Genomic DNA, 23,072 nt, shown 5'->3' on the forward strand with positions numbered 1-23,072 from the left:
CCCGTATCCACGATGCTGTGGAACATATTTCCGGGGTTTCGCACTGTCGAGCAGCAATGAATTGCGTCCGCCAAACAACTCTTTCTCCGGAAGGATATCGAAAATCCTGCACCTCACGCCACCAACTCGCCAGTTTGCCAAAGAAGCAAGAGCCACCGACCGATCCACCGGAATGATCGGTCAGTATGGTACTCAAAAACCTGGCACCCTTTACTGCGTCCAACTTTTTCGAGACCGGCAGCTCTATACCACCGGCGATAAGGACGACTCGTGCCAACAGAATGAGTGTCACAACAGAGCGCAGGAAACACTTCATTGCAACTACGGCCACGGCTCGCGCCATACCCGGATAAATTCAGTTGAAAGGAAGAAAATTAAATCTCTAACATTTGAGGGCGTTCCCACGTTCAACGGGTATTAGTAGCAAAATTAAGCTAATTTAGGACCGTGTGGAATAACTCCTTTCCTAGGCATGCGTTTAGCAGTTAATAATTGTGGTGATAACGGATGCAATTTATTTCACACACTAATTGCCAATTATCTGTAGGAATGAAAATGAAATCTAAAGTATAATAAACTGAGTAAATTACATGGCAGAACATGCGAATTGGATTAGTTTTAAAGCATAAAGCATAAATTCTTCTGAAAAACGCAAGTGAAATTCAAAAGATCTAACAAAAGGTTTAAAACTTCAAACTTCGAGTTTAGGAAATTTATTATTCCTGATATTATCTTCTTTCGTGGTTTGGTGAAATGATTCAAATTTGAATGCTGCAATTGGTTAAAAACACACAGAATAAAGGGTAGATTTTCCCTTTTAGATTGGGTAAATCTTTTCGTGAAGAAACCTCTACTCAAATAACGGAGCGACTATTTTGGAAAAAATGAGAAATCAAATCTTGATCATTTCTCATTCTGAGAGTCTAAAGTGCAATACTATTGCAAAAAAATACAAGAAAATTGAGGTTAATTTTTTATAATTTCCATTGAAAAACATAAAAATATGAAAACTTTCTCATTGCGCAAGTTTTGTAACGAAAAAATCTAAAGCAATGTATTTGCCCGATTTCGACTTGAAGATGCCGATGTTGAAACATCGGATGATGGAGAATCAAATGTAGGACCTTTTAAGTCTCTCTTTGTCAAGTTGGACTGGTACTCCGAACTCAAGTGATGCCCGAATAGGTTTTAGTATGGCAAAAGACCCCGTCGCAACTCTGTAGCGATTTATTGAACACATTTTCGATGGCATTTACTTTACCCTAGGCATGGGTGTGAAAACCACTCGGGAAATGGTAAATAAAAAAACAGAAAACTACTCGCATCAAACCAAAAGCCCGTCCATTTTCATCGAAACAAGTCGAAAGTTTTCCGCTTTCCACCAAGTTGGTGGAAAAGTATCCGGTTGGCTGACAAAAGCTCCGTGTTCGTTGCCTTGCCAGAACTATTTCCGATTCCGCGAAAGGCTCCGATAATGCAAGGTAAGGGTAGCAGGTAGGGGAGGAAAAATCTTTTCCCACCAGTAAAACAATCGTTTTGTGTTCAGCCAACTTGAGCGCGTGTGTACACTCTTGTGTTGTCCTAGCGAACACACTACCCATTTTCATTTTTGCTGTTCTGTCGTTTGGTCGCTTTTCCGACCACGTCACTTCCGTTACTCTATATCTTCGGGTGCCCTCTATCTCTAGGGCTCTATTGTGCCGTTCATAATTTTCCGACCTGCATTACGGCGCCTTTCCGCCGCTGCTTCTCGGTCGCCAACACAAACTATTCACCAAATAAACATGTTTACTGGCGCAATGGCGCTCCTTGAAGTGAAAACTTTTGTGGATTTTTGTTTTTCCCGAGTTACATTACCCTCCGGTGTTGCTTCGGCTCCAACCACCACCGGACACTTTTCTCGGGTGTGGTATGTGGAAGGCCACCAGAAACAAACTTCCTTCCAACAACCACCATCACCACCATCACCACCACCACTCGATGGGAGATGTAATTGCTTGCGTTCGATTTGTTTGCCCGCCATTTTCCGCCCGATTCCATCCCGGATGGGTAATGTCTTTCCGCGCTGGCAAACTCGCCGGAGCTCCGACCGAAGCTCGGGACGACGGGGCCTTATCGCAAACGGAGCCACTTTTCGGCAGCTTAACAATGAACGCAATCACAATCCGGTTGCGCAAGAGACGAGCACCGTTCGACGAAGGACGACAAAACGGGTCGGAAAAAGTTGTTTACAAGTGGCAGTGGGGGTGGGCGGGGCGAGGGAAAAGCGGCCACCAACTATCACGTCGGAGAAACAATTCTCGTGCGCTGCTCGCATATGGCCTCGTAAATTATGATATTTCCGATCGAACTTCTCCGATACTCTCGGTTATCGGGGGTTTCCACCGGGCACACTACCCGCTGGTATTCCTCGGTTCATCCCTGCTCGCCGGCTCAGCGCACACGTAAATCTAGCGAAACATTCATTTCTGTCATCCTCGGGCGGAAGTTTTGTCTCCACAACCCGAAGGTCGGGCGTCACCGTACCCTTAGAGAAAAGCTAGAAGAACCGGGACGGTTAAGGAATTGTCGTATCAGTAGTTGGACGTGTGTGTGTTTCGAAACCCGTCCTCCTGTGGAGGACTGTCCTGTGGTTATGAGTTGGACGGTGTGTCGATACTTGTAAATGTGTTTTCTTTCCTATTTTCTGTTTTTGATTTGCTTCACTTACCTAATCATGCCAGAGCAGATATTGCAGCAAATAGAACAATTTAGAGTCAAGAGAATCCTTACCAGATTTTAACGTGTGTACATTCGAAAGGATGTGTAATAACGATTCAGTCTTTCCGCCTGATTTATTCATTGGAACTAAATGTACAAATAATAATATTTACACCGATTTTATTTAAACATAACCGAATCATTTGGTTTCTGTTCCGTGGCATTCAAAATCATTGACATCAATTTTTGAATCAACGTATTTTTTTTGGACGAAGGGTATGAAAGTGCTATAATTATAGCATCTGTAATACTGCGCCATCTAGTACGGGTTTCAAACAAGTCACTCAAGATACGTAAAACCATGCAGTGTATACTAACAACCAAATCAGTTAGAATTAATTGGAAAGACTACCAGTTTTTCCAAGATGACTTACACGTTGCCTATTGTTGAATTTTTATCAATTTTTACTCCCTGTGTGCTGTTTCCTCGATCTTTTCCAACTATAATTATGTTGATAAACTCTTTGTGTCAGAAAACAAACATGTCCAAACCTGGACGCATTTCCCAACATTGGCACTAACAACCTTGATTTCACTTTGATAGAAGTATGACATTTGTCAACTAGTGATGAGTTCTCGGAACCGCACCCACCACTCGGAACCGCTTCCGAGCATCTATAAACCGGCTTCGATTCCGGCTTAGTAAAACACACGGTTCCGTACGGAGCCGGCTCCGACGGGCTGCCGACTAGCGGCTCCGGACGGCTCCGGACGACTCCGGACGACTCCGCACGGTTCCGACCGCGGAGTGTTGCACCTACCTTACGGAGCCGCTTCCGAAATTGGTGGAGTCATTCGGAAGCGATTCCGGTTTTTTGACGAATTAACCCATCACTATTGTCAACAACATCAAAACGATACGTGGAACTTCCATCGTCGTTTTCGTTTGGTGTTTTGATCTGTTTCGACAAAATTCATGAAATCAATCCGGTGTCTGAGAGTGAAACATTGAGAAAACCGTGCATTAGCAATGGCTCCAACGCGGAAGCCAACCGATGGTCTGTTGGCGCGAGTGAATTTCCCGCTGTACGCGATCGAAATGGTCACCAGCCGTCATGTGCTAGTTGCGGGTGGCGGTGGTGCCTCGAAAACTGGCGTTGCCAACGGATTTGTAAGTGAAAGTTTAGCTCTATCCCCCACAATCAGCAACCATTCTAACATTCGGTTTTGTTTTAGGAGATCTACGAGATCCATCACGACGGGGACAAGTACATGGCGGACGAAGTGATACGACACGAAACAGGACCAACGGTAGTGATGAACTGTGCCGTGAAGAATGACGAAAAACGGACGCTCCTGATGGCAGGGCAGGAAAGCCATTGCCAGATGTACCTTGTAAATACGGTGATCGATTCTGGGGATAATATGGGGGCGAATGTCGCCTCGCCCGGTTCAAACAAAACCGACACCGAGGGACTGCGAAAACGAAGGAGTATTTCGCAACAGCGAACTTCCCCGATGACGGGTGCAACGGCAGGCACTACTTCCGTTCCGGCAGATACGGAGAAAAAGCCCTCCACCGGCAACCAACCGAATCGAAAGCAGATTCGATTCGAAATCAAAACGGCCGACTCGGTGCAGACGGATTTCACCGAGGCCGAACCTCTGCAGCGAGTCGTGCGCATCAGTCCGAACGGGCGCCTGATGGCCACCGGTGGCATGGACGGGCATCTGCGTGTGTGGAACTTCCCAAAGATGACGCTCGCGTCGGACATTGCGGCGCATACGAAGGAAATCGATGACGTCGACTTCAGTCCGGACAGCAAGCACATCGTATCGATCGCCAAGGACGGACTCGGCGTCATATGGTCAATCAATCCGGACAAGGAATCGAAAAAGTTAGTCTGGTCCCCGCCGGCCAACTGCCGCTATCTTCTCAAACGTTGCCGTTACGGGCTGGTCGAAGGGCAGAAGGACAAATTCCGCTTGTTCACACTCGCAAACCCATTCGCTAAGGCGGGCAAAGCGAAGGGCCTGCTACAGCAATGGGATCCGGAAGCGGGCCGGCTGACTGGGGTGGTTGAAATCGACGAATCACTGGCCGCACTGGCGGTGCGCGACGATGGACGGTTCGTGGCCGTCGGGACGATGTTTTCCGGCTCGGTGTCCATCTACATTGCCTTCAGCTTGCAACGAGTGCTGCACGTGCCGAATGCGCATGCAATGTTCGTGACCGGACTGGAGTTTTTGCCGGTAACCAACTTTGACGGACCGTCCATAACGGGTGACTCCGAAGCGGCCGTCCTGTCGATTTCCGTCGACAATCGTATCTGTGTTCACAGCTTACCATACAGACGTGAGTAGCACAAAATCGTTGTGATGTGATTGTTTTCTAATTCCTTGTTGTTTTCCTTCCTTTTTCTAGATTCTCTGCCAGCATGGGTGGCTATCTTTGCAATTATCTTCATCCTATTTATGACTTTTTGTTTCTGTTCCTACGTCGGGCTGTAAGCTGAACAAAGAGGCAGTGGAACTGCGTTATAAGTAGAACGATTTATTTGTACGTCTCAACAATTCCAGCTGGTGGAACGTTTTAAGCTATTTGCATAAAATAACCTCGAAGTATCGATAAGCATTGCGCTTGCCAACTTGGCTACAGCTTAGGAGAAAAAATGTATCACCACGGGTGGAGGAAGCAGAAGGACATTTTGTGGCACTAGAGTAGTAGGAAATAGGGATCAATTGGAGGCGCAACACAGTGTAACCGTATTTCTTTGCTGTTCATATTTTGTTCGTCAGTTGCAGCAATTCTAATTTATTTGACACACGACATTGTACAGCGACCATAGGATGTGAATAAATTTATTACATTGTTATTTGTGTTACAGGATCCGCTGCGTGGTGCGTTCTTTATCCTGTGCGTGTACTTGCATGATTGTACTGATACTCTTTGTTCTATCCGTGAAACTCCATTTCTTTTCCTGGTTCTCCCAAATAAAGCTCGAAAGGTAGACAGCAAAACGATCAGCTGGAAGTGTGAAGGTCGAATCCTTCAACGCGACCCTGTAACCGCACGACCGAGCAAAGCAGGATGAGCGATCTACGCAGAATGTGTATCCGTTTCACTCACTCTCACTTTCATCGCAGTCGGCCGCGCGGAAAAAGGTTTCGATGCAACGCAGAACCGCCAGTCTCGATCAGTTCAAACTGAAACGTTCAGTGGAACGCAAGTGTGTTTCCCGGTAAATCAGTCGTTTTTTCCGTTGTCCTCACTCTTGGATCTGCGAAGTGCGATATTCTTTGTGAACAAATTTCATTCCTATTAAGATACTCAATTTGTTGTGTAAGAAAGTGTTACAAACAGGTAAGCAGGAAACATCAATTCTTTCTCACTCCATTCCGCTTCCCAGCCAGAAACGTTGTGCAAATACGGCGAAGCGTGCAAAAAAAAACGCATAAAATGACGGCGTAGTTCGGGTTCGTTGCTACCAAATATTACCCTTCTTTTGTATGTTCTGTGTTCCACAACGAGCCACCATATTTCGTTCTATTTCGCTTCATCGCACACACTCCGGCCAACGCCATCGTTGGTTGCTTTGTTTATTGCAGCCAAAGATGGCAGGATGTACAACTTCGTCGTCGCGTCATTTTGCGCGAATGCAAACATTCTCGATCGTCCTGGCCCTTGGAGATGCATTTGTTATTAGTTGTGCACTCGTAAATGCTCAAGATTGGCAAATTATCGAATTCCACCAAAACGTGCGACAGTTCTCGTGAAAACATCTCTAATCACTGCTAAAACAATTCTCGGTAGTCGATGGTATGTTTTAGTAACGCATAATACAGTAGTTCAGCTTTGCATTCGCCAATCTTTTATCTATAATTTTATTTTCCTTTCCAATTCCATATGCCCCTCCGATTGCAATTGTTTTATCTATTTGCAATTACGAAATGATGATAATTTGATTTCCAATTTTGAACAACACTGGAGTTATACGTGAAACTAAACAAATATTAACACAATATAAACATAGATATGAAATAAAGTGCAATCTGTAGATTATTTAGGATTAGGAAATTTCTTAATCTTTCTTAGTCAAAACTACAAAGTTTTTATAATATAACTTTCCGGATATATGCAAGATATGCTAAAATAATATTAACTTCATCACTTTTCATTTTTCTCGTGCAAAGATGAACTTTTAGAGTTAAAGAAATGTTATACACCCGCCACCCTTAAACCCGTACCTGAATTTCCATTTATCGCCAAATGAAATCGATTACAAATAGTAGTTGCTTCCTGCCCTTGCCTTGTTGGTGATAGCACTTAATTGCCACCACAATCAATGGAGCAATTATCTCTTGTAGCGCGTCACTCCGCGAGCTGGTGACATTCAACTTGCACTTTCTTCGGCATGCTGCCGTTTAGCGGAGGCTGGAAATTCTGGTTTTACGGCAAAGAAAGGAAAATCGACCCTTCTCGGCTTGTTTACTTGTTGTCGCCCGTCTTCGCGATAGCTAGACATCATCATCTCACCCTGAACGGAACTCTTTCTTTGAGCCGGTCTCCCGCCCGTCTAGCCTGATCTGGTCCGATGCATCGGTAATGAGTCATTTTTTGCGTTGGCGCACTCTCCTCTTACTGTCAGGCAGGCAACATTGGTCCATGTCGGTCCCCCGCAGACACGCAATAACCATGAAAGGGAGTTGGCTGCGAGAGTCTGGGAGTAGTTGAAACGAAAGCGCCCGTAAACCAGTGCAACCGCCCTTAGATGCATTGCTTGCTTAAATGGTACTTTTACTACATTTCGCAGTCGTCCGTTTTTGGAGTAACGCTCTTTGGACCAACGGATTTGCTTGCCTTCGATAGGGAGGAAAAAATGTACCAGGACCGGTTAACGAACGAGAATCGATCGTCGAAAGAAGCCCACGCAAACACGACCCAAACAGATCTCGGTTGCACGGATCAGTGTTGATTGTCTTCGCACGAGAGTCGTGTCCCGTTGCAAGGCGATCCATCTCGAAGGAGGGAAGCAAAAGAAAACCATGCACCCCCTTCATACAGTCGGACGAGATCAAGCCACAAAACACAACGCATCAGGCTGGCTTCCTCTGGCGGGGGTCATAAAACCATCCGAACCTCACGGCCGCATGGTCATGATGGTGATCCATATTTGGGCTTAATATTCTCTCTTCTTCCGCGTATCTGTTCGTGCGTTTTGCGACGAATGCCGTTGTCGATGTCTGATGCTCGCTGGCACGAACCCACCAACAGCTTGAGACTTTCGTTCCTTGTTCGCTTCAGCTCAACAACGACATAATGTGGTGCATCGTTCCCTCTGGATGATTCTTCAACTCACTTCTTCACATACTTTTACCTTCTTTGTTAGCTCAGTGCTACAGGCACACCATCTTCGAATACAACTCTCCAGGCCAACGTATCTTTCAATGTCTCATAAATTTACGCTCGCCTGGGCTCTCGGTACTGTCTTTCTATTAAACGGTTCCATTTCTTTTTCGCTTTTCTTCTAGGTCGCCCATTGCTTGCTGTGTGTGCCCGCGTCGATCTGCGCAAGAAGAAAAGTCATACAAGAGCTGCGGTGTTGGATTATTTGCAAGAAGGTTTTAAGTTAATAATTCGTCTCGCGGCCACTTCATTACCATCCACTCCACCACAATGTCCAGCAACGCCGAAGGTAAGTACTGCACAATTAACAATTCCTACCACCGATGATTTTTATCCGATATTGATTTTAGTTTCGCACCCAAACGGGGGGAACAAGAGGATTATTTATTCGCATTAATTAGTCGTCGTAGGCTACATTGCTAACCGCCTTGTGCCGCCTTCTCCGTCGAGTACCAGAAGCGGGAAAACGATGATGGTGTTTGTTGTCTTTGTCTGCGCCTACTTGTTGAAGTACTTGGTAGGAAACATGTAAAGGGGAAATCGATTCGTTTGCTTCGTGATTTTTCGCCCACGTAAGGACAGAAAGTTACTCAAGGCAACCCCAGACCATCCGGATGTTGATTGGGGTTTCTTCGGTACCAGGGGAGTTTACACGGTACCGAGATTTTGCCCGGGTGTTGTTTTTAATATTTATTTTTTCTTTTCCTTTATGGCATGATCGTATGCTAATACCAGGCAACTCTGACCTGAAGCGCCTCCCAAACACGGTGACTTGGGAAATAGATTAACCGTACGGTTTCTGTCGCAAATCGAACAAAGTGAATGTTTGATTGATTGCAACGCTAATGGTGGGATTCATGACGGACGCTGTCTAACCTTTCATGTTTCACCCATTTTCTTTTTAGAGAAGAAAAGAGAGTATACGTTAGAAAGTAGTACGTGTAGGTGGTGGCTATTTGGGTACCTTGTTTTACCAACTTCTATGAACACTCTTCAATTCCCTGACCTTGTTATATATGACCTTGTTTACCATACAAGACGAATTGCTCTGCGATCGTAACAAAATAAGACAGTGGACCGTTCGATGGTACTTCGTGTGTTCCGAATATCCAGCGTGGGTGTGGTGGTTCGTTTTCAATTGTCAAGCCCCCTCTGGTTTGTGACGGGGTGATTGTCCCCTTATTAGTTTAGTTTTTTTTGTTGGTAAAACAATGGAAAAATGGGTCACAAATTAAAACCTGCCTTACATACCTTAACGTTACGGATGACCTATTCAAACCATTGAAAATTCGATGATTTGTTGGTTACATCTGTAACTCATTGTACGTAGGTACACCTTCAACATTAATATTCAAATATTTATAGCCTTTGAAAAAAGATCCTGTTTTGGTTCTCTTGAATATAATTCATTCACCGCCTAGAGGGAGTTATGTTAAATTGACTATCAAACAGTAAATAAATATACATCAAACACAGCTCACTATCTAAAGGCAATCAAGCACAACCACAGAACCGGTAAAAGGGCTTTTGCTTGTCCGAGGCAGCCACAGACGAACGGAAATGTCTTTATTTTATCGTAGGTCGCAAGCTCAACCAATCATATTCTGTGCGTGCCTCTCGTTACCACTAGGATTCGTCTTAATGGCGGCGAGCCTGGCCCCTGCCAGCCAGCTCTCCTGCTTTGTGCGCCGCTCATTAGCACCATCCTGGCTCGAATGTGTTCGTTGTTGTGACATTGAGACGGAAAGCGGCAAAGTGCGTGATGAATTGCGTGCCGAAATTCCACCGTGCTTCTGCGGGGCAAGGGTGGCCACTCGCCACTTTCCTAATTTATGGGAAGAGGCCCTTGCGAACGAAATAAACGAAAAGGTCGAGCCCTTATGCTGTTGGGGTTAATAGGGTGGTCTATCGCGTACTCGCAAGATGGTTGCTTTCACGTCCAAAGAAGAAGATTTTCATTGTTCGATTTTCTCTTCACCTATTATTTTTCGAAATAGCTTCATTCGTTACTCCGAGGATATTTTTTTTCATGGTGGATGTCGATGGAAGTCGCGCGTCCTCTAAAGATTATCTATTAAGTGCCAATTTCTAAAATCAAATTACATTAAGCCTAAAGGCATGAATTATCAAACATCTTATGTTCAATTAATACATTCCGCACGCCATCACTTGGCGAGTGGCTATCATTACGCGAAATCAGCTTTTCTAATACCGGTAAGGAAAAAACAAAATTCAACGGCTGATTTTCAAAGTGGTTTCTTTTTCTTGCTGAGTTTTTCTACAGACTGTTGTTGTAAGGATACGAATCGATACGATTCCTCTCCTTGTTGGCTGCGGCCGAACCAACTTTTCAAACCTTTTTTTTCTGCCGCATTTCTCTCTCATAACGAGTCCGCAGTCCTGTGAACCAAGAAGCCTATAGATACCGCGTTTAGCGACATTTTCTTTCTCTTCGGTTACTTTCTATTTTCTCCTTCTGGTCTCGGTGTGTTCGGTTTAGATTCGTTTGACGCTCGAAGCGTTTGAAACTCACGTCACGCATAATCAACAGCATGCGGCAGGGTCGGCAGCGGCCAACATTGGCGAAGAAACAATGGCAATGTTATTGGTCATAAAAAAGGTATGATCATGATGCGGGACACAGCCCTCTTGCCACATCGCGTCGCGGGTGGTAAAATAGGGAGCGCGTGGGTAGGTGTGTCTTGCTTCCAAAGTGTCTCTTTTCCGAACCGGAAAGGGTCTTTGCTGTTGCGGGGGGAAAGGGCATTGGGATTCGTGGCCTAAGAATGACAGCGCACAAGGCTCTCGGTGGTGGAGCATACCGCCTCAACAAGGGTGGACCAGAGAACTTCGTTGGTTTTCTTTTTTTACTTCACTGTGTGGAAAGTGATGAAAAGTACCAAGTCGGTTAACACAATATGATGCACCGTTGAAAGACAACCGAGAAACTCGGAAAGGAATGTGTTTTAAATTTCATACTAAAAAAATTGCCTTGTATTTTTACTTTTCATCTACGAAACTCCCGACAAACCCAGTGAACATGAATAACTTGTGTATACGTTGAGTTTTAAAATGCTCATCACTTCATACGGTAAAGTATATAGCCTAGCTTCATAGGCTGCACTTATGTATATACTCTTAAAATCGCTTGTGGGTCGTGATTTATCTCGTGAGGGCGAAACTGTTCCTTTAACAACGCAAACTGATCGTTCTCCTTCGGAAAACAAACACGGTCCAGCCTGTTGATGCGTTTCACATCCACCAGGGCAACTTCCCGACGAACTTCTGCTGGGGTTCAATATGGCTCCAAACCACATTCTTCTTCGTTGCCAGAGACTGTGCTACATTGTACGGCTTCGGAAATTTATTTCCTATTTGTCATCGGGTACTGATACATTTATGATTGTTTGTTGCTGTTGTTAAACGTGCAGTTCGTCCTTCGGTCCGGCACAAGCAGTGCCTTCTTCCCGCACGTGCATTGCGTGGTTTTATCGGAGAGAAACGGCTAAAGCAGCAAAGGAAAGGGATGGATTGCAAGGAGTCGTTAATAATTGTGGGTTGCTGACAGTGTGGCGACGTTGTGCTGTTATCGATGCTTTCCCACACGCAACGCTCTGACACCGGACTGGGTCCTTATTTCTTTGTGAACCCTTTTACACAATGGTTGGTGCATGTCCGGTATCGATTTTGCGACAAAGTGGATTGATTTTCTTTTCCCATCTCTGGAAAAATGTGCTTTATTGAATGCAATTTAGGAGGCTTCGATTTGCCATGCACCATGTTATTTATTTTTAGCTAATGCTTCGAAACACCCGTGACCCGTGATGACAAAAGAGGAGGGAATGAAGAATCAAAACGAATGATTCTACTGCAGAGATGAACGTTTCTAATAAATCAACTAACTTATTACTAACTCTTTCCGGGGAGCTGAAGTTCTAGAAAGATTGAGGATATCAAATCGCTGCTACAATGACTCGACATTAGATAATATCTAAGAGATTTATTTTATCCTATCTTGTAGCTGTTGCTGCTGAAACAAATAATATTGATTAATCCGTCTAGTGTCGAAAGGATGTATAACTCCTTTAAATTGCAGAACTTCGAGTGGTGGAACTACGTATTTCGGGCATGCGTGAATATGTAGAGTGCTCTTTGTCTTTTCGCACAGTTCGCACTTAATCATCAGCGCTTATTGAACCCTCGTTCATGTTCCAATACAAGTCAATCGGTGACACTCTATCATCTGATGAAAATATGTAGGCCCCATATCAACAAGCAGCCAATTCAATACGCCACCCATGAACCTGTCCCACCGGAAGTCAACCGGCGGCGACGGAGTACGGATGGTGGGAAGGATAGTTTTTTTTTTGCTCTCTCCGAATCACGTCTGGTTTCCGGTCTTTACCGGGAGGGCTACCACAAAATACCGGCCGCTTATGAAGCACCTTTTTTTCGGTTGTTTACGACTTCTCAATCTCTGTGCACGTCTTCATAGTGGGTTTTGCTCGCGGAAAGCAAAACGCCGACAAAAAGCTTTTCCTTGCCGGCGAACCGGTCGGTGGTGGTGGGTAAAGCTCGTCCTGCGCAGAAATTGGTAAAATACGGTGTGTTTCCTATCGGCGACCGTATGCGATACCAACACCAAACCAAGCACCTGTCTCTCGGTATGCGGACACACGCTGGTCCTACAGGATATCGATCGATTTTCCATCGCTCGACCGTGGTATATATGTGTGTTGTATTGGCTTGGGCAAAGCGTTGAACAGAGACACCATGAGCTCTGCTAGTCAAAGTAGTATTGGTGAACACTTTTCCACTTTTCCGAGTCCCCCCGAACAGCGAAAGGAAAATTGCTGTCAGTTTGCCGAGCGCCAGCGAACGAACGTCAGATTCCAGCGTTATCCTTTCCGGCTGGCACAGTCCTGTTTCAGAAGTCGAACCGTTTGGTGGTGACACGCGCATGTACAGCAGATTACTCGGGTTTTCGTGAAGTTTTCCGTGCACAGAGAAAGTGTAGTAAGCGTGAGAAGAAGAGGTAGGAAGAGGAGCGGAGTTTTTCGAGGTTTACGAGACTAGAGGAAGAGATTAATTTTGACACTTAACTAGTACGTGCAGTCTGTGTGTATAGTGGAAAAAGCTGCTGGACGTAGTCTGGGTAGAAAAGCATATGCGTTTTCGCGGTAGTCAATACCGAAGGAAAGTGTTCACTCCTCAAAGTCAGAAAACTATCTGGTCCCTGAAATCGTACCAATGGATTGAAAAGTGTTTTGCGAAGGAACTATGGATTGAAAGTATCCCAGATTAATCGCAAGGATATTCAGCACATTTAAATGACGTGTTTCCTCTCCATCACATTGTCTTCTCTCGCCTTACCATTCCCACTCCGACGATGCAATTTTACTTGCACTGTTGTACGGGATGTAAGCTCTGTCTCTTTTCTGTCTCTGAACAACCTTTTGGCAACTTCAATTCCCCCCGGAACTCACTCTCTACTTCGCACGGCATCGCACTGGATACAGTTTTCCGCATTCGCGTTGAACGTTTTCCACACTCACATTTGACATCCAGTTTTTTTTTCTTCTATTTCGACGATGAATGCCCCGCCCTGACTTGACCATCTTTGCATGTGTTGGTGTGCGTTCGGTCGCGTTGTGCTTGTATTTCATGCTGTCAGTTGGTCCCGACGAGCCCCGACGGGTTATCCTTTCGCTTTCCGTTGCTCTCCGTCCCCATTGCACTCCACGTACCGGGCCAAACGTCAAACACCTCCACTTCCTTGCGAAGCGTGTGTATGTATGTGTGTGTGTGTGCGCGCGGTTGAACGTTGAAGTGGTCGGAAAAACCGGCCAGGAAAAGAGCGAGAGAGATGAATCACACTTTACAACAACAAAAAAATAATACCCGCAGGGAATTTTGGTTTGGGGGGGGAGACATTGGCGTTTCGGAGGGGAACCGCCAGGAAGCGATGACTTTTCCGACCGACGGGACACGATCGAAGGGGGAAAAAATTGCTCGAGTTTTCCTTTCGTGTGCCATTCAATCGGTTGTTGTTGTTGTGTGGTGTGTCGGAGGGATTCACCGTCGTGTCCTGTTTGCATGTGAGTGTACGTGTGGCTGTGTGTATGTGGTGGGAAGGGAAGAAGAGTCTGCTTGTGCGAATGCAATTTTCCGTACGGTGGAAAACCAGCCAGTCGCATTGGGTACGATCGATCGAGCAGGTTGAGTCACACTTAGACTGCTAGAACAATAGGAAGCTTTTGAGAGCGAGGCTTACAGGCTAGAAAAGGATATAAGCTCGGGAAAATGTGTGCGTTCATCGTTGTTTAGGAGTGTTGTGAATGATTTCATTTTTCCTAGTGAACACAGGTGACTTTTCAAAAGTGTTATCAAAAGGAAACCGCTCTATTCCTGTGGTCCAGAACACGGAGGATTATCTCAAATCCAGCTATAGTAGGTTTCAAGGTTCCGGTCGGTCGAAACTTTATTACCAACTACTTCTACGAAGCTCCTGAAGACCACAACGTCCGTCCTCAGCTTCGGAAATCGACATCAATAATCTCCTAGAGTTACTAACGGGCCTACGACTGGCTGTGCAACCTCTTTAGTGCAGAAGGAAACTGCAATCCCAATAGAGTACACCATCATCATCATCATCATCACATAGCATATCGCAACGTGACCATCACCACCCCTCCTCCAATCCCCGGCATTGTGCCAGCCGTATTCTTCCTCCTACCCGCGTGCGTTGAGGATTTCGTCTCGTCCGGTTTTCCGTTGGAGTTGTGAGAGCAATCTACAGCCGGCAAAATGCTGATTGGATTAGTGCGCGACTCCGTGATGCAGTGCTTCTGCCATACGTGCCGGGCTCCGGTGCTGCCGGCAGGTAAGAGCGAAGGATTCGAACTCGAAGGAGGAGAGCGGGTTGCGTATGAGAGCTCCGCAGGCAACTCGACGACACTCGAAGCCAAGCGAGGCTGGATGCCAACAAGTCGTTCGATCTTCCAGACGTCATCTGGGTCGTTGGAACAGCTAATTGGCCCCCACTGCGTGACGTGAGCGAATGTCTGGCACGAAGCCTCGTTGGGCTCTCATACGAACTCCATGGATCATCCAGCAGTTGAACCAGCTTTTCTTCAGTAATATGTTTGGTACGTCACAGGACATCAGACGAAAATATTTTATAACCGAAAACTAGACGTTTTACATTTAGAACGACCCTACCATACCATGAACTACCGCGGTGGACATAGTCACAGACGTCTCAGGTTCCAGATTTCGCGACTTAACTTCCATTCAATGAACGAACGAGCAAGCAACGGAATTGATTATATTAGTAACGAGGTTTTCCTCTCAGTGCCTTGGAAAACATCCTCGCCTTTAATATGCCAGACGCGTGTTTCTTCATTTCCTCACAGGGTTTTGAGATCGAGTTTGTGTACCACTGTATCTCAGATATCCAAAGCCGCCCCCAGTGGTGGTCACCGGTGGCAATGAATAAGTAATACCATCCCCCCCAACGTCTGCGAAAAGCCATAACTTGCTAGCAAAGGCACGCACTCGGCCCTTTTTTTCTTCCTCCAGTCCGTGGGCACAGGTGTTTCGCAGGAGTTGTAGGCAGAATATGGATCGAAGGAACTGGTACTGCCAGAAAACAGCGCCACCCCAAAAGAAATAGGATACGAATCCACGAATAAGAAAGAAGGAGGGTGTCCGTGGCCAGGGCTGGAGGATTATGTAACTTTGTGTGCAAAATAAATAAGACACGCCAGCCCCCATGATGAAGTCTCTGGGTGGAGGTCGGCGATAGTGTGGATGACTCACCCCGGGGCACAACCAGACGTCGCCATCGGTCGTCGTCGTCGTCGTCGGGTTGGTCGTCGTAGCTGGTTTATCGCATATCGACTGCGTCTCGTGACGTTTTCCGAGGGGGCCGAATCATGAGAAGCTTCTTGTGGAGTTTTCGCATCGCCACACGATGGTTTCGATTTTTTGGTCTCTCTTTGTCTTGAATTTCAACTCCAGGCATTTTCTTTTTCGTCCATTTAGCGACCGTGTTTTATCCGCACGTTACTTCTGGTAGGCTTTCTCTGGATCCTAACGCCAGCCGGTTTCGATTTAATGGTCGTATTTCATACATCCGGACCCCGCTTCCGTTTTCCACTTGGGTCCATTTTGATAGAGTGGTCTGTTCAATAAAAATGGAGCAACCAATGAACACCACGTATATGCGATACTGAAGTTTCATGCTTTATGTGAACTTTTGATGCATCATTTACCACCAGACTTGGCCTTTTCCCATTCGCATTCCATCAGCAGGCAGGCTGATCGTTAGAGAAACGGCTGGAACAAAGGTGTAGCAGATGTGGATCGCTGTCTCGCTCATGCCACGGGAAAAGCGCCTCGGGAAAGTCACCTTCAATTTAGGCTCCACCGGAAACCGACCACCCTGCAAAAGGGAGCCACTCAACGATGCCGGCCACGTACATCAGCTGATGGTGGCGAGCGAGACGGAAAGGCGTATTGCCTTGCCCTCTCGCCGACCTCTTCTATAAGGCTTTGCAAAAATTTTGACTTGTTTTAAAAAACAATATACATCGTAACAGTGTTTGAAAGGATCGACAAAAATCGTTCGTCTTTTATAAAGTGTTTCTTTCTGATCCCAACGCTAGAACTTTGCTCACCTAGTTTTTTGGCTCATCTTATGTTATTTCTATTCCCTGTTATCGTTTTGTTTCATCCTGCTATTTTAGTATTTTAGAACAAAACTAAACAACGATAAGCATTCGCAAGTCATTTCTAAGTTGTCAGGATTATTTATACCAGGTGCATAATTATGAAGTGAAATTAAATGAAAATATTGCAGAGGCATAGAATGTGTTTTATAGTCTGAACGAAGCTGGACTTTGCAAGAAATCCAAGCAAGGATTCCATTTTATTTCGGTTTTTGGTTTATGTCTTACATAAATACGGTTTAACAGAGAGCACATCATTCTCAGTTGATCTGACAACGGTGTTGTACAAGGGTTTACATAACCTTTGGCAAGAGATATATCCTGTAGTACATTGCGGCGAAGCAGAAAAAGATCCAGCAGCAGCACCGCACAAGACACGGGATGATGTTCGACTTTGGTACCCCAAGCAGTGCGTGTGTGTCTGTCTTTGTGTATGTGTACCGCGAACTGCCGGTGAGTCATCGGCCATTTCAAAGGCTGCCTTCTGCTTTATGGATCCACATCCATCACGTCCGTCCCCAAAGAAGCACGGAGGACGAGCACCGTACGAATTCCGCAGCGAAGTCGAAATGACGGTGCGCCCAGTTTTTCCCGATGCTGCGCTTTTCCCCAGGTCGGTTTTTTTACGCTGTTTTTCTTTTTTAAATTGGCCCCCCCCTCGACTCGACCTGGCCCATTGCCAAATCGATCCGGTGGTAGGACGAATCTACAGCGTGTTAAAACACCGGTTGGTGGTGTGTATGTGTGTTTCAGGCTATGGAAAACAGTTTTAAGCTTTTCGGGGTAAACCTACCCTCCATCCCACGGATGTTTCGTTTTATTCGTTGATTTTTTAAAAATGTTTCTCGCTATATCTTTCTGAGAATCCCCGATTAAGCCCAGGTGTGATGGTTGCTCGGTGGACGTTCGTTTTCTGTGTGCTTGATAACGACTAGTTTTCGCTTTGAGATGCAGCAACTCGCGCAATCTTCGTCTGTTTTTAATGCGGCACTAAAAACAATATGCACGATGCACGAAATATCACCAGTTAATTAGCGTTTCGTCGGGGAAACGGATGCAACGGTGGTGTTGAACGCCCCGAAATGAATGACTGTGTATCCTCCTCCTTTTGCTCATCCTTTTTAATGCTGGCAGACAAATGGAAAAGCCGAGAACAAGATACGTGTGTTCCCATTTGAATGTGTGTGCTTTGCCACTCTTTTGAGTTTCCACAGAAGGGAAGGACCATGACGTAAAGGACGCTGATTCCCAAGGCCTGATTCGCTGCGGGTTGCCGGTGGGTTATGGTGGCAGGAAATGGTTGAATGTTTTAATAAGGATTTTTGCAACTCAGAGTGCATTTGTCGCAGTACGTATGTGTATGTACCTTGCGTTTCCTACGTGCAGTTTGCGCACCGTATAATGTCTGTCGTCGTCGTCGTCCTCGCCGTCATCATATCCGTCATTGTGAAGTGTGTGGAGGGTTTCTGGTGGAGTTCATGTTGCACGAACATTAAATAACCACCACCTCCATTTGTTTCAACGTTTTCCCTCCGCACCCGCAGAAAGAGGAACGGACTGGAATGCACTTCCTTGGCAATGCAGTTCTTTTCCGTTCCATCCCACCCCCCGCTGCAACACAAACCACCCCGCTCGGCTTGGTGTGTATTTTCACCTCACAATGCGTGGCAAAGTAGTTACCTGCAGGGGAAGCGACTCCACACTGGCTGGCTTCTGCTGCTGCACGGGGAAAATTAGTCAGCGCTCTGAGGAGCATTTAGAGCCAAGGGGGAACGGGGAAGCCCGAGGTGAGCTGTGGCGCCTAACAAGTGGTGGAGTTGATTAGAGCCTGAAGCCACCCCGAAACCGGGAGAAAGGGGTCGTGTGTCTGCGGAGAGGGTGTAAAATCGGGCGCCACTCATCAGGAAACACGGGACGGAAAATGCCGACGACCGACCGGGGCGCCATCAGGCTGTGTATATGTGTGTGACTCATCGCACCGTGGCGTGGAGCCCAAACGAAAACCCCTTTGGGAGGCAGACGCGATGGAGCCGCCTCGCCGAAGCCCTCCGCGGGGCCAAAAGCGAATAACGGAAAAGTACGAACCACAGTTGCTTGTTTGGGGCGGATCATTCTCTGGAGTTGGTTTCTGTTCCATTCTACTCTCTGCTTAATGGATTTGTGTGTCCTTTGCCTTAATGAAATGTATGCCTATGCAAAAAAGATTGTTTTGTTTTGGTTTCAATAATGTATATTGAAGAAAAGGGTAGATAACTAAAACAACTGCAGAGTCTTCTTGTTTTTTTCGAGAATACAATTGGGTTTCTGTTTTTTTAATTAAGTTTAAAAGAACTATCACATTCATTAGTTCGTCATATTATGTTTAAATTTTTTCCCTTGGGATCCATACGTTTATGATTTTTTTTGTTGCATCTTTTTGCTTGCTGACATTTTTTTCTATGACTCTGTTAGAAGTCATGTGAAGTAATCGATATATATTCCTTTAAGGAATCGACAAAATTGTTAGGCACAGTTTGTAATGCACAATAATTGTATGCAATTTTAAGTAGGGTGAAGTACGGCGTGCTTGTAAGGGCAGTAGATTTGGGTAATCCATGTTCGTGAATCTTTTGAAGGTCGATAAAGATTCAACATAAACCCGAGAATTGCCATATATCGATAAAGGTGAGTTGCAGGGAGTGTTTCTAGTTTTATTTGTTTCTGGTCAACAGATCTCTTAGGAGGTTCATAAATGTTTGACGAATCAGTTAAATTTATGAATATGTACGAATTTCGAAAGAGTCATGAATCAATATGAATGAATCTCGGTCTAAAGAGTCATATAAATAAAACTTTTCGAAAAAATAATAAGATACAACGCTGGTAGGGAGACGTCGGTCCTTCGCGGAACACATCCGTGGAAAACTGTGTGTGGGTGTGTGTATTGTAGGATAGTCTTTTCCGCGATCCTTTGCCTTACATTAAGTCCCAAATATACCGGTGGATAAGATTAGAAAAAAAAGAAAGTTTTCCATCGTTTCCCCGTAACCACATTGCCACTGAGCACAACGATGGAAAAGTTTGTCTCTTTTCCTTCTTTCGTTGGAAAATCGTAGGCGGGAATGTGTTGGTTTAAAGAAAAATCAATGTAAAACACTCCAACTCCATGCGTGGTTGGAAAAAGTGTTGGAGAAAAAACAAAACCAAAAAGTGAAGGGAAAACGAAGGCTTTCCAGGGAGAGCTCGAGGTAAGCGAGGGGGGCGACTCTGATTGCTGCGTCGTCGACGCCGGTCAACGCACTCCTCCCCAACTCTCACTCTTCCTCCTTTAACGAGCCTCTATAATTTTACTCCCTCCAGCCCCTCACCAAACCGGATATCAAGGGCTGGTGACAGTGGCCTTATCGTGCCCTGGTGCCATCGGGCCACCCGACAATGGCGGCGACACCGGAACTGAGGGATTTTCATCGAGATTTTCCTTTTTTTTTTAATGTATGCGCATTCGTTTGTGGTTCTTTTTGATTTCAAGTTCTCCCTACAAAGTAAACGAATTTGTTTGGATTTTACTTTACTAAGGATAGCTGTTAAAAAATGGTTCAGATAAATTAAACAACTATTTAAACAACTTTTCAAAACACAGTATCAACATTGCACAAACAAGTATTAAGTTGATCCGATTGTTTGTGTCAGTCAGTCAATTGACATTTGACACTTTAAAGTTGTTTACTAGTTGAAACCTTTTCAACCTTTCACACCCATGTCAGACGAATTAGGAAACCCAGGGAAGTAACCTTTTCGGAAGGATTTCAACCAAACAAACGCCATATCATACAAGGATGCTTCTCAGATATTTTTTCCTCTAAATCTAATCCGTAATCTTTCCCCTCGATTACGACTTTGACGGAGCGTTGGAGGAATCGAGGATCGAGGAACGCGCAACGGCTGGTTGTGTAGAACGTATGTAAGAATATCCGCAGTGTACGGTTTCACCTGTAATCCGCAGGATCGCACGGATAATCCCCACATACATATTGGGGTTGGATGTATCAAAAGAGGGCACCCGAGATTGGTTTCACATTAAACGGGGCGAAATCCTTCGGGTTGCTGGATTTTGGCGTCCACACAGAAGGGATTTTGTATTTAATTTTATTTTTAATACACTTCTCGCAACATGTTGTTCAAAAACTTCATTGAAATGTTTTGTATAGAAACAATTCTATGGAATACCATCAGAAGGTAAAGGCATTCCATATGCTACGGCGAGGACGAATTTTTCTCACGTTCCTTCCACGAACCATTATGTTTGCTAAGACAACATAACGAATAAAATAAAGTGTGCTCCCGTCCCCCATGCCCCCCGGCGCTCGTGATGGTGGTGGCCTTCGCAGGAAAATTGTGAATATTTTCTTTGCCTCGTTTATGTATCCTTCCACTGCACGCTTTTGCCACTCTCTAACCCGGAGGACGGCCGACTCCTGGTGGTTGGTTCGGTGCCGCAATGTGTGTATTTTCCTATTTTCTCTGCCGATGTGTGCGAATCAACCCTACAGTAGGGGGGCAGGCAAGAGCCACAACGATGGGAAGCTCAAACCGTTTTCGTTTTTCCGACCCAACCGGTTGGAAAAATAAATGTGAAAAGCAAACACAGGGAGCCGCCTGATGATGAAGGAACCGAAAAAAGGGCATTTTTTTGTGTTTCCCATGTATCGATTTTCTATGGCTGCAAATGGCTCGTCTTTCGCTCAACCTCGTCTCCTCTCCTCCATTAACCCCCATCTTTCCCGGCTGCGCCAGCTGATTAGCCTTTGTAATGCGAATCGGTGGTTTGGATTTGTTTAATGAAAATAAAACGTTAAATCCGTATAAATTTGACTAATTTTGCCCGCACCCGGTTGGAAAATGATTTAACGATTATGTTGTCGCAGTGGATATCGGATTTTTCATCAGGAGAGCGCTCCGTTCGTTCGTTCGTTCGTTTCCCGTTTCGTGTTTTGGCACGACGGCTGTACAGAGGTCGATGACGGTTCGAAACGAGTTCGAATGCCAAAAATATAAAGTGGCCAGTGTTTATAATTACTCTGTATATCATTAAGCTTGATGATGATGGTTGGTAACACCCGGACACGCTGCAGGCTAAAGCCTAAACCTCTGGTGGATTTAGAGATTTTGGTGTGAATTCTGTGCCAACCGCATCCTCGATTGGAGATGCAATCACTAGAGCATGCGGCGTTGGCAAATGTTGTGGTCCACTGCAGATATGCAGATTTAAATCTTCATTTAATACTATGAAATGAAATACACATGAAAAGAACGGCAGAAAATATACATGCGAAGAAATGTAATAACAATACATAAACAAAAGATACTCAATTTATCTATGTACCAGCATAGTTTTGAAAGTCGATTGTCACCAATCCAACTAAAAAGTGGACACAACAAACGGAGCTTCTTCCTCCTAGCTAGTATAGTGTTTCGAGCAAATTTTATCTCCGAAAACCGATTTGCCGAAACTATGCCAAAAATCTCGATAAGATTGATTCTCGAAATGCATCATTTGGTTAGAGATCAAACGGTAAAATATTCATTTCATAGAAGACCATATTTTCTCGGAAAAGAGCTCACTTTCCAATCTCTGGTCTCACGCGAGAATACTACTAAAAAGCGGTCGCTTTTTGCATCACGAGTCACTTCGTTCCCTTATCGAAAAGCCAACAGTGTACCGTGACTGACTTCCGATAATCCACCCGAAATTTCCTGAAACAGTACTCACTTCTTGCGTCGAACCGGATGAAGAGGGAGTCTGTTGCTCGACACCTCAACTGCATCTGCATCACCATCACCAGCGTCATCAGCGCTCCAAAATGTATCCCACATCGTCGTGGATTGGTGAAATACTATCGCCCCTCGATCCTCCTACATCCACCGACTGTTGTTTCGCCAGATGTAGGATGGGAAATTCGGGCTGTGCACGATTCTGCACTCATTCTGCGAACCAACACCGTACGGAATATCATCCTTTCCGTTATGGGTTTTTGCGATTCTCCCGTTGGGAAGCAGCGCTTGCAACTCTCGGCTGCCGTAGCCGCTGCTGCTGGCGTCGGAGGGAAAATGAAATTAATGAACGAACTATTCTCGGGAATTGTCACAAAGGGGAAATGATGGTCAAATCGAATTAGCTCCTCTTGCCTGCTCTGCCCTCATTTCCGCCAACGGTCCGATGCAGCATCCGTTCATCGCCGGTAGGGGAATATAAA

General features: G+C 45.3%; 2 protein-coding genes across 3 annotated transcripts in view; both read left to right on the plus strand.

The window, feature by feature from the left end:
* The first annotated feature begins 3,636 nt into the window (after nucleotides 1-3,636).
* On the plus strand, nucleotides 3,637-5,587 carry LOC131287477 (prolactin regulatory element-binding protein). The gene is made up of 3 exons (XM_058316530.1): nucleotides 3,637-3,871; nucleotides 3,937-5,056; nucleotides 5,126-5,587. Exons 1-3 carry the CDS (start codon nucleotides 3,731-3,733, stop codon nucleotides 5,209-5,211), a joined length of 1,347 nt encoding a protein of 448 aa, XP_058172513.1. The 5' UTR covers nucleotides 3,637-3,730; the 3' UTR covers nucleotides 5,212-5,587.
* A 2,649-nt stretch (nucleotides 5,588-8,236) lies between these two features.
* Nucleotides 8,237-23,072, plus strand: part of LOC131284959 (stathmin) — a 32,555-nt gene continuing 17,719 nt past the window's right edge. The window contains exon 1 of one of the 2 annotated variants that reach the window (XM_058313827.1): nucleotides 8,237-8,396. In XM_058313827.1, coding sequence (XP_058169810.1) covers nucleotides 8,378-8,396 — 19 coding nt within the window. In that variant the 5' untranslated portion in view covers nucleotides 8,237-8,377. Of the gene's footprint in view, nucleotides 8,397-14,914; nucleotides 14,991-23,072 lie in introns of those variants that run through there. The other variant, XM_058313819.1, reaches the window with a different exon arrangement.

Source organism: Anopheles ziemanni, chromosome 2 (genome assembly GCF_943734765.1).
Source record: "Anopheles ziemanni chromosome 2, idAnoZiCoDA_A2_x.2, whole genome shotgun sequence".
In the NCBI taxonomy this organism is placed as follows: domain Eukaryota; kingdom Metazoa; phylum Arthropoda; class Insecta; order Diptera; family Culicidae; genus Anopheles; species Anopheles ziemanni.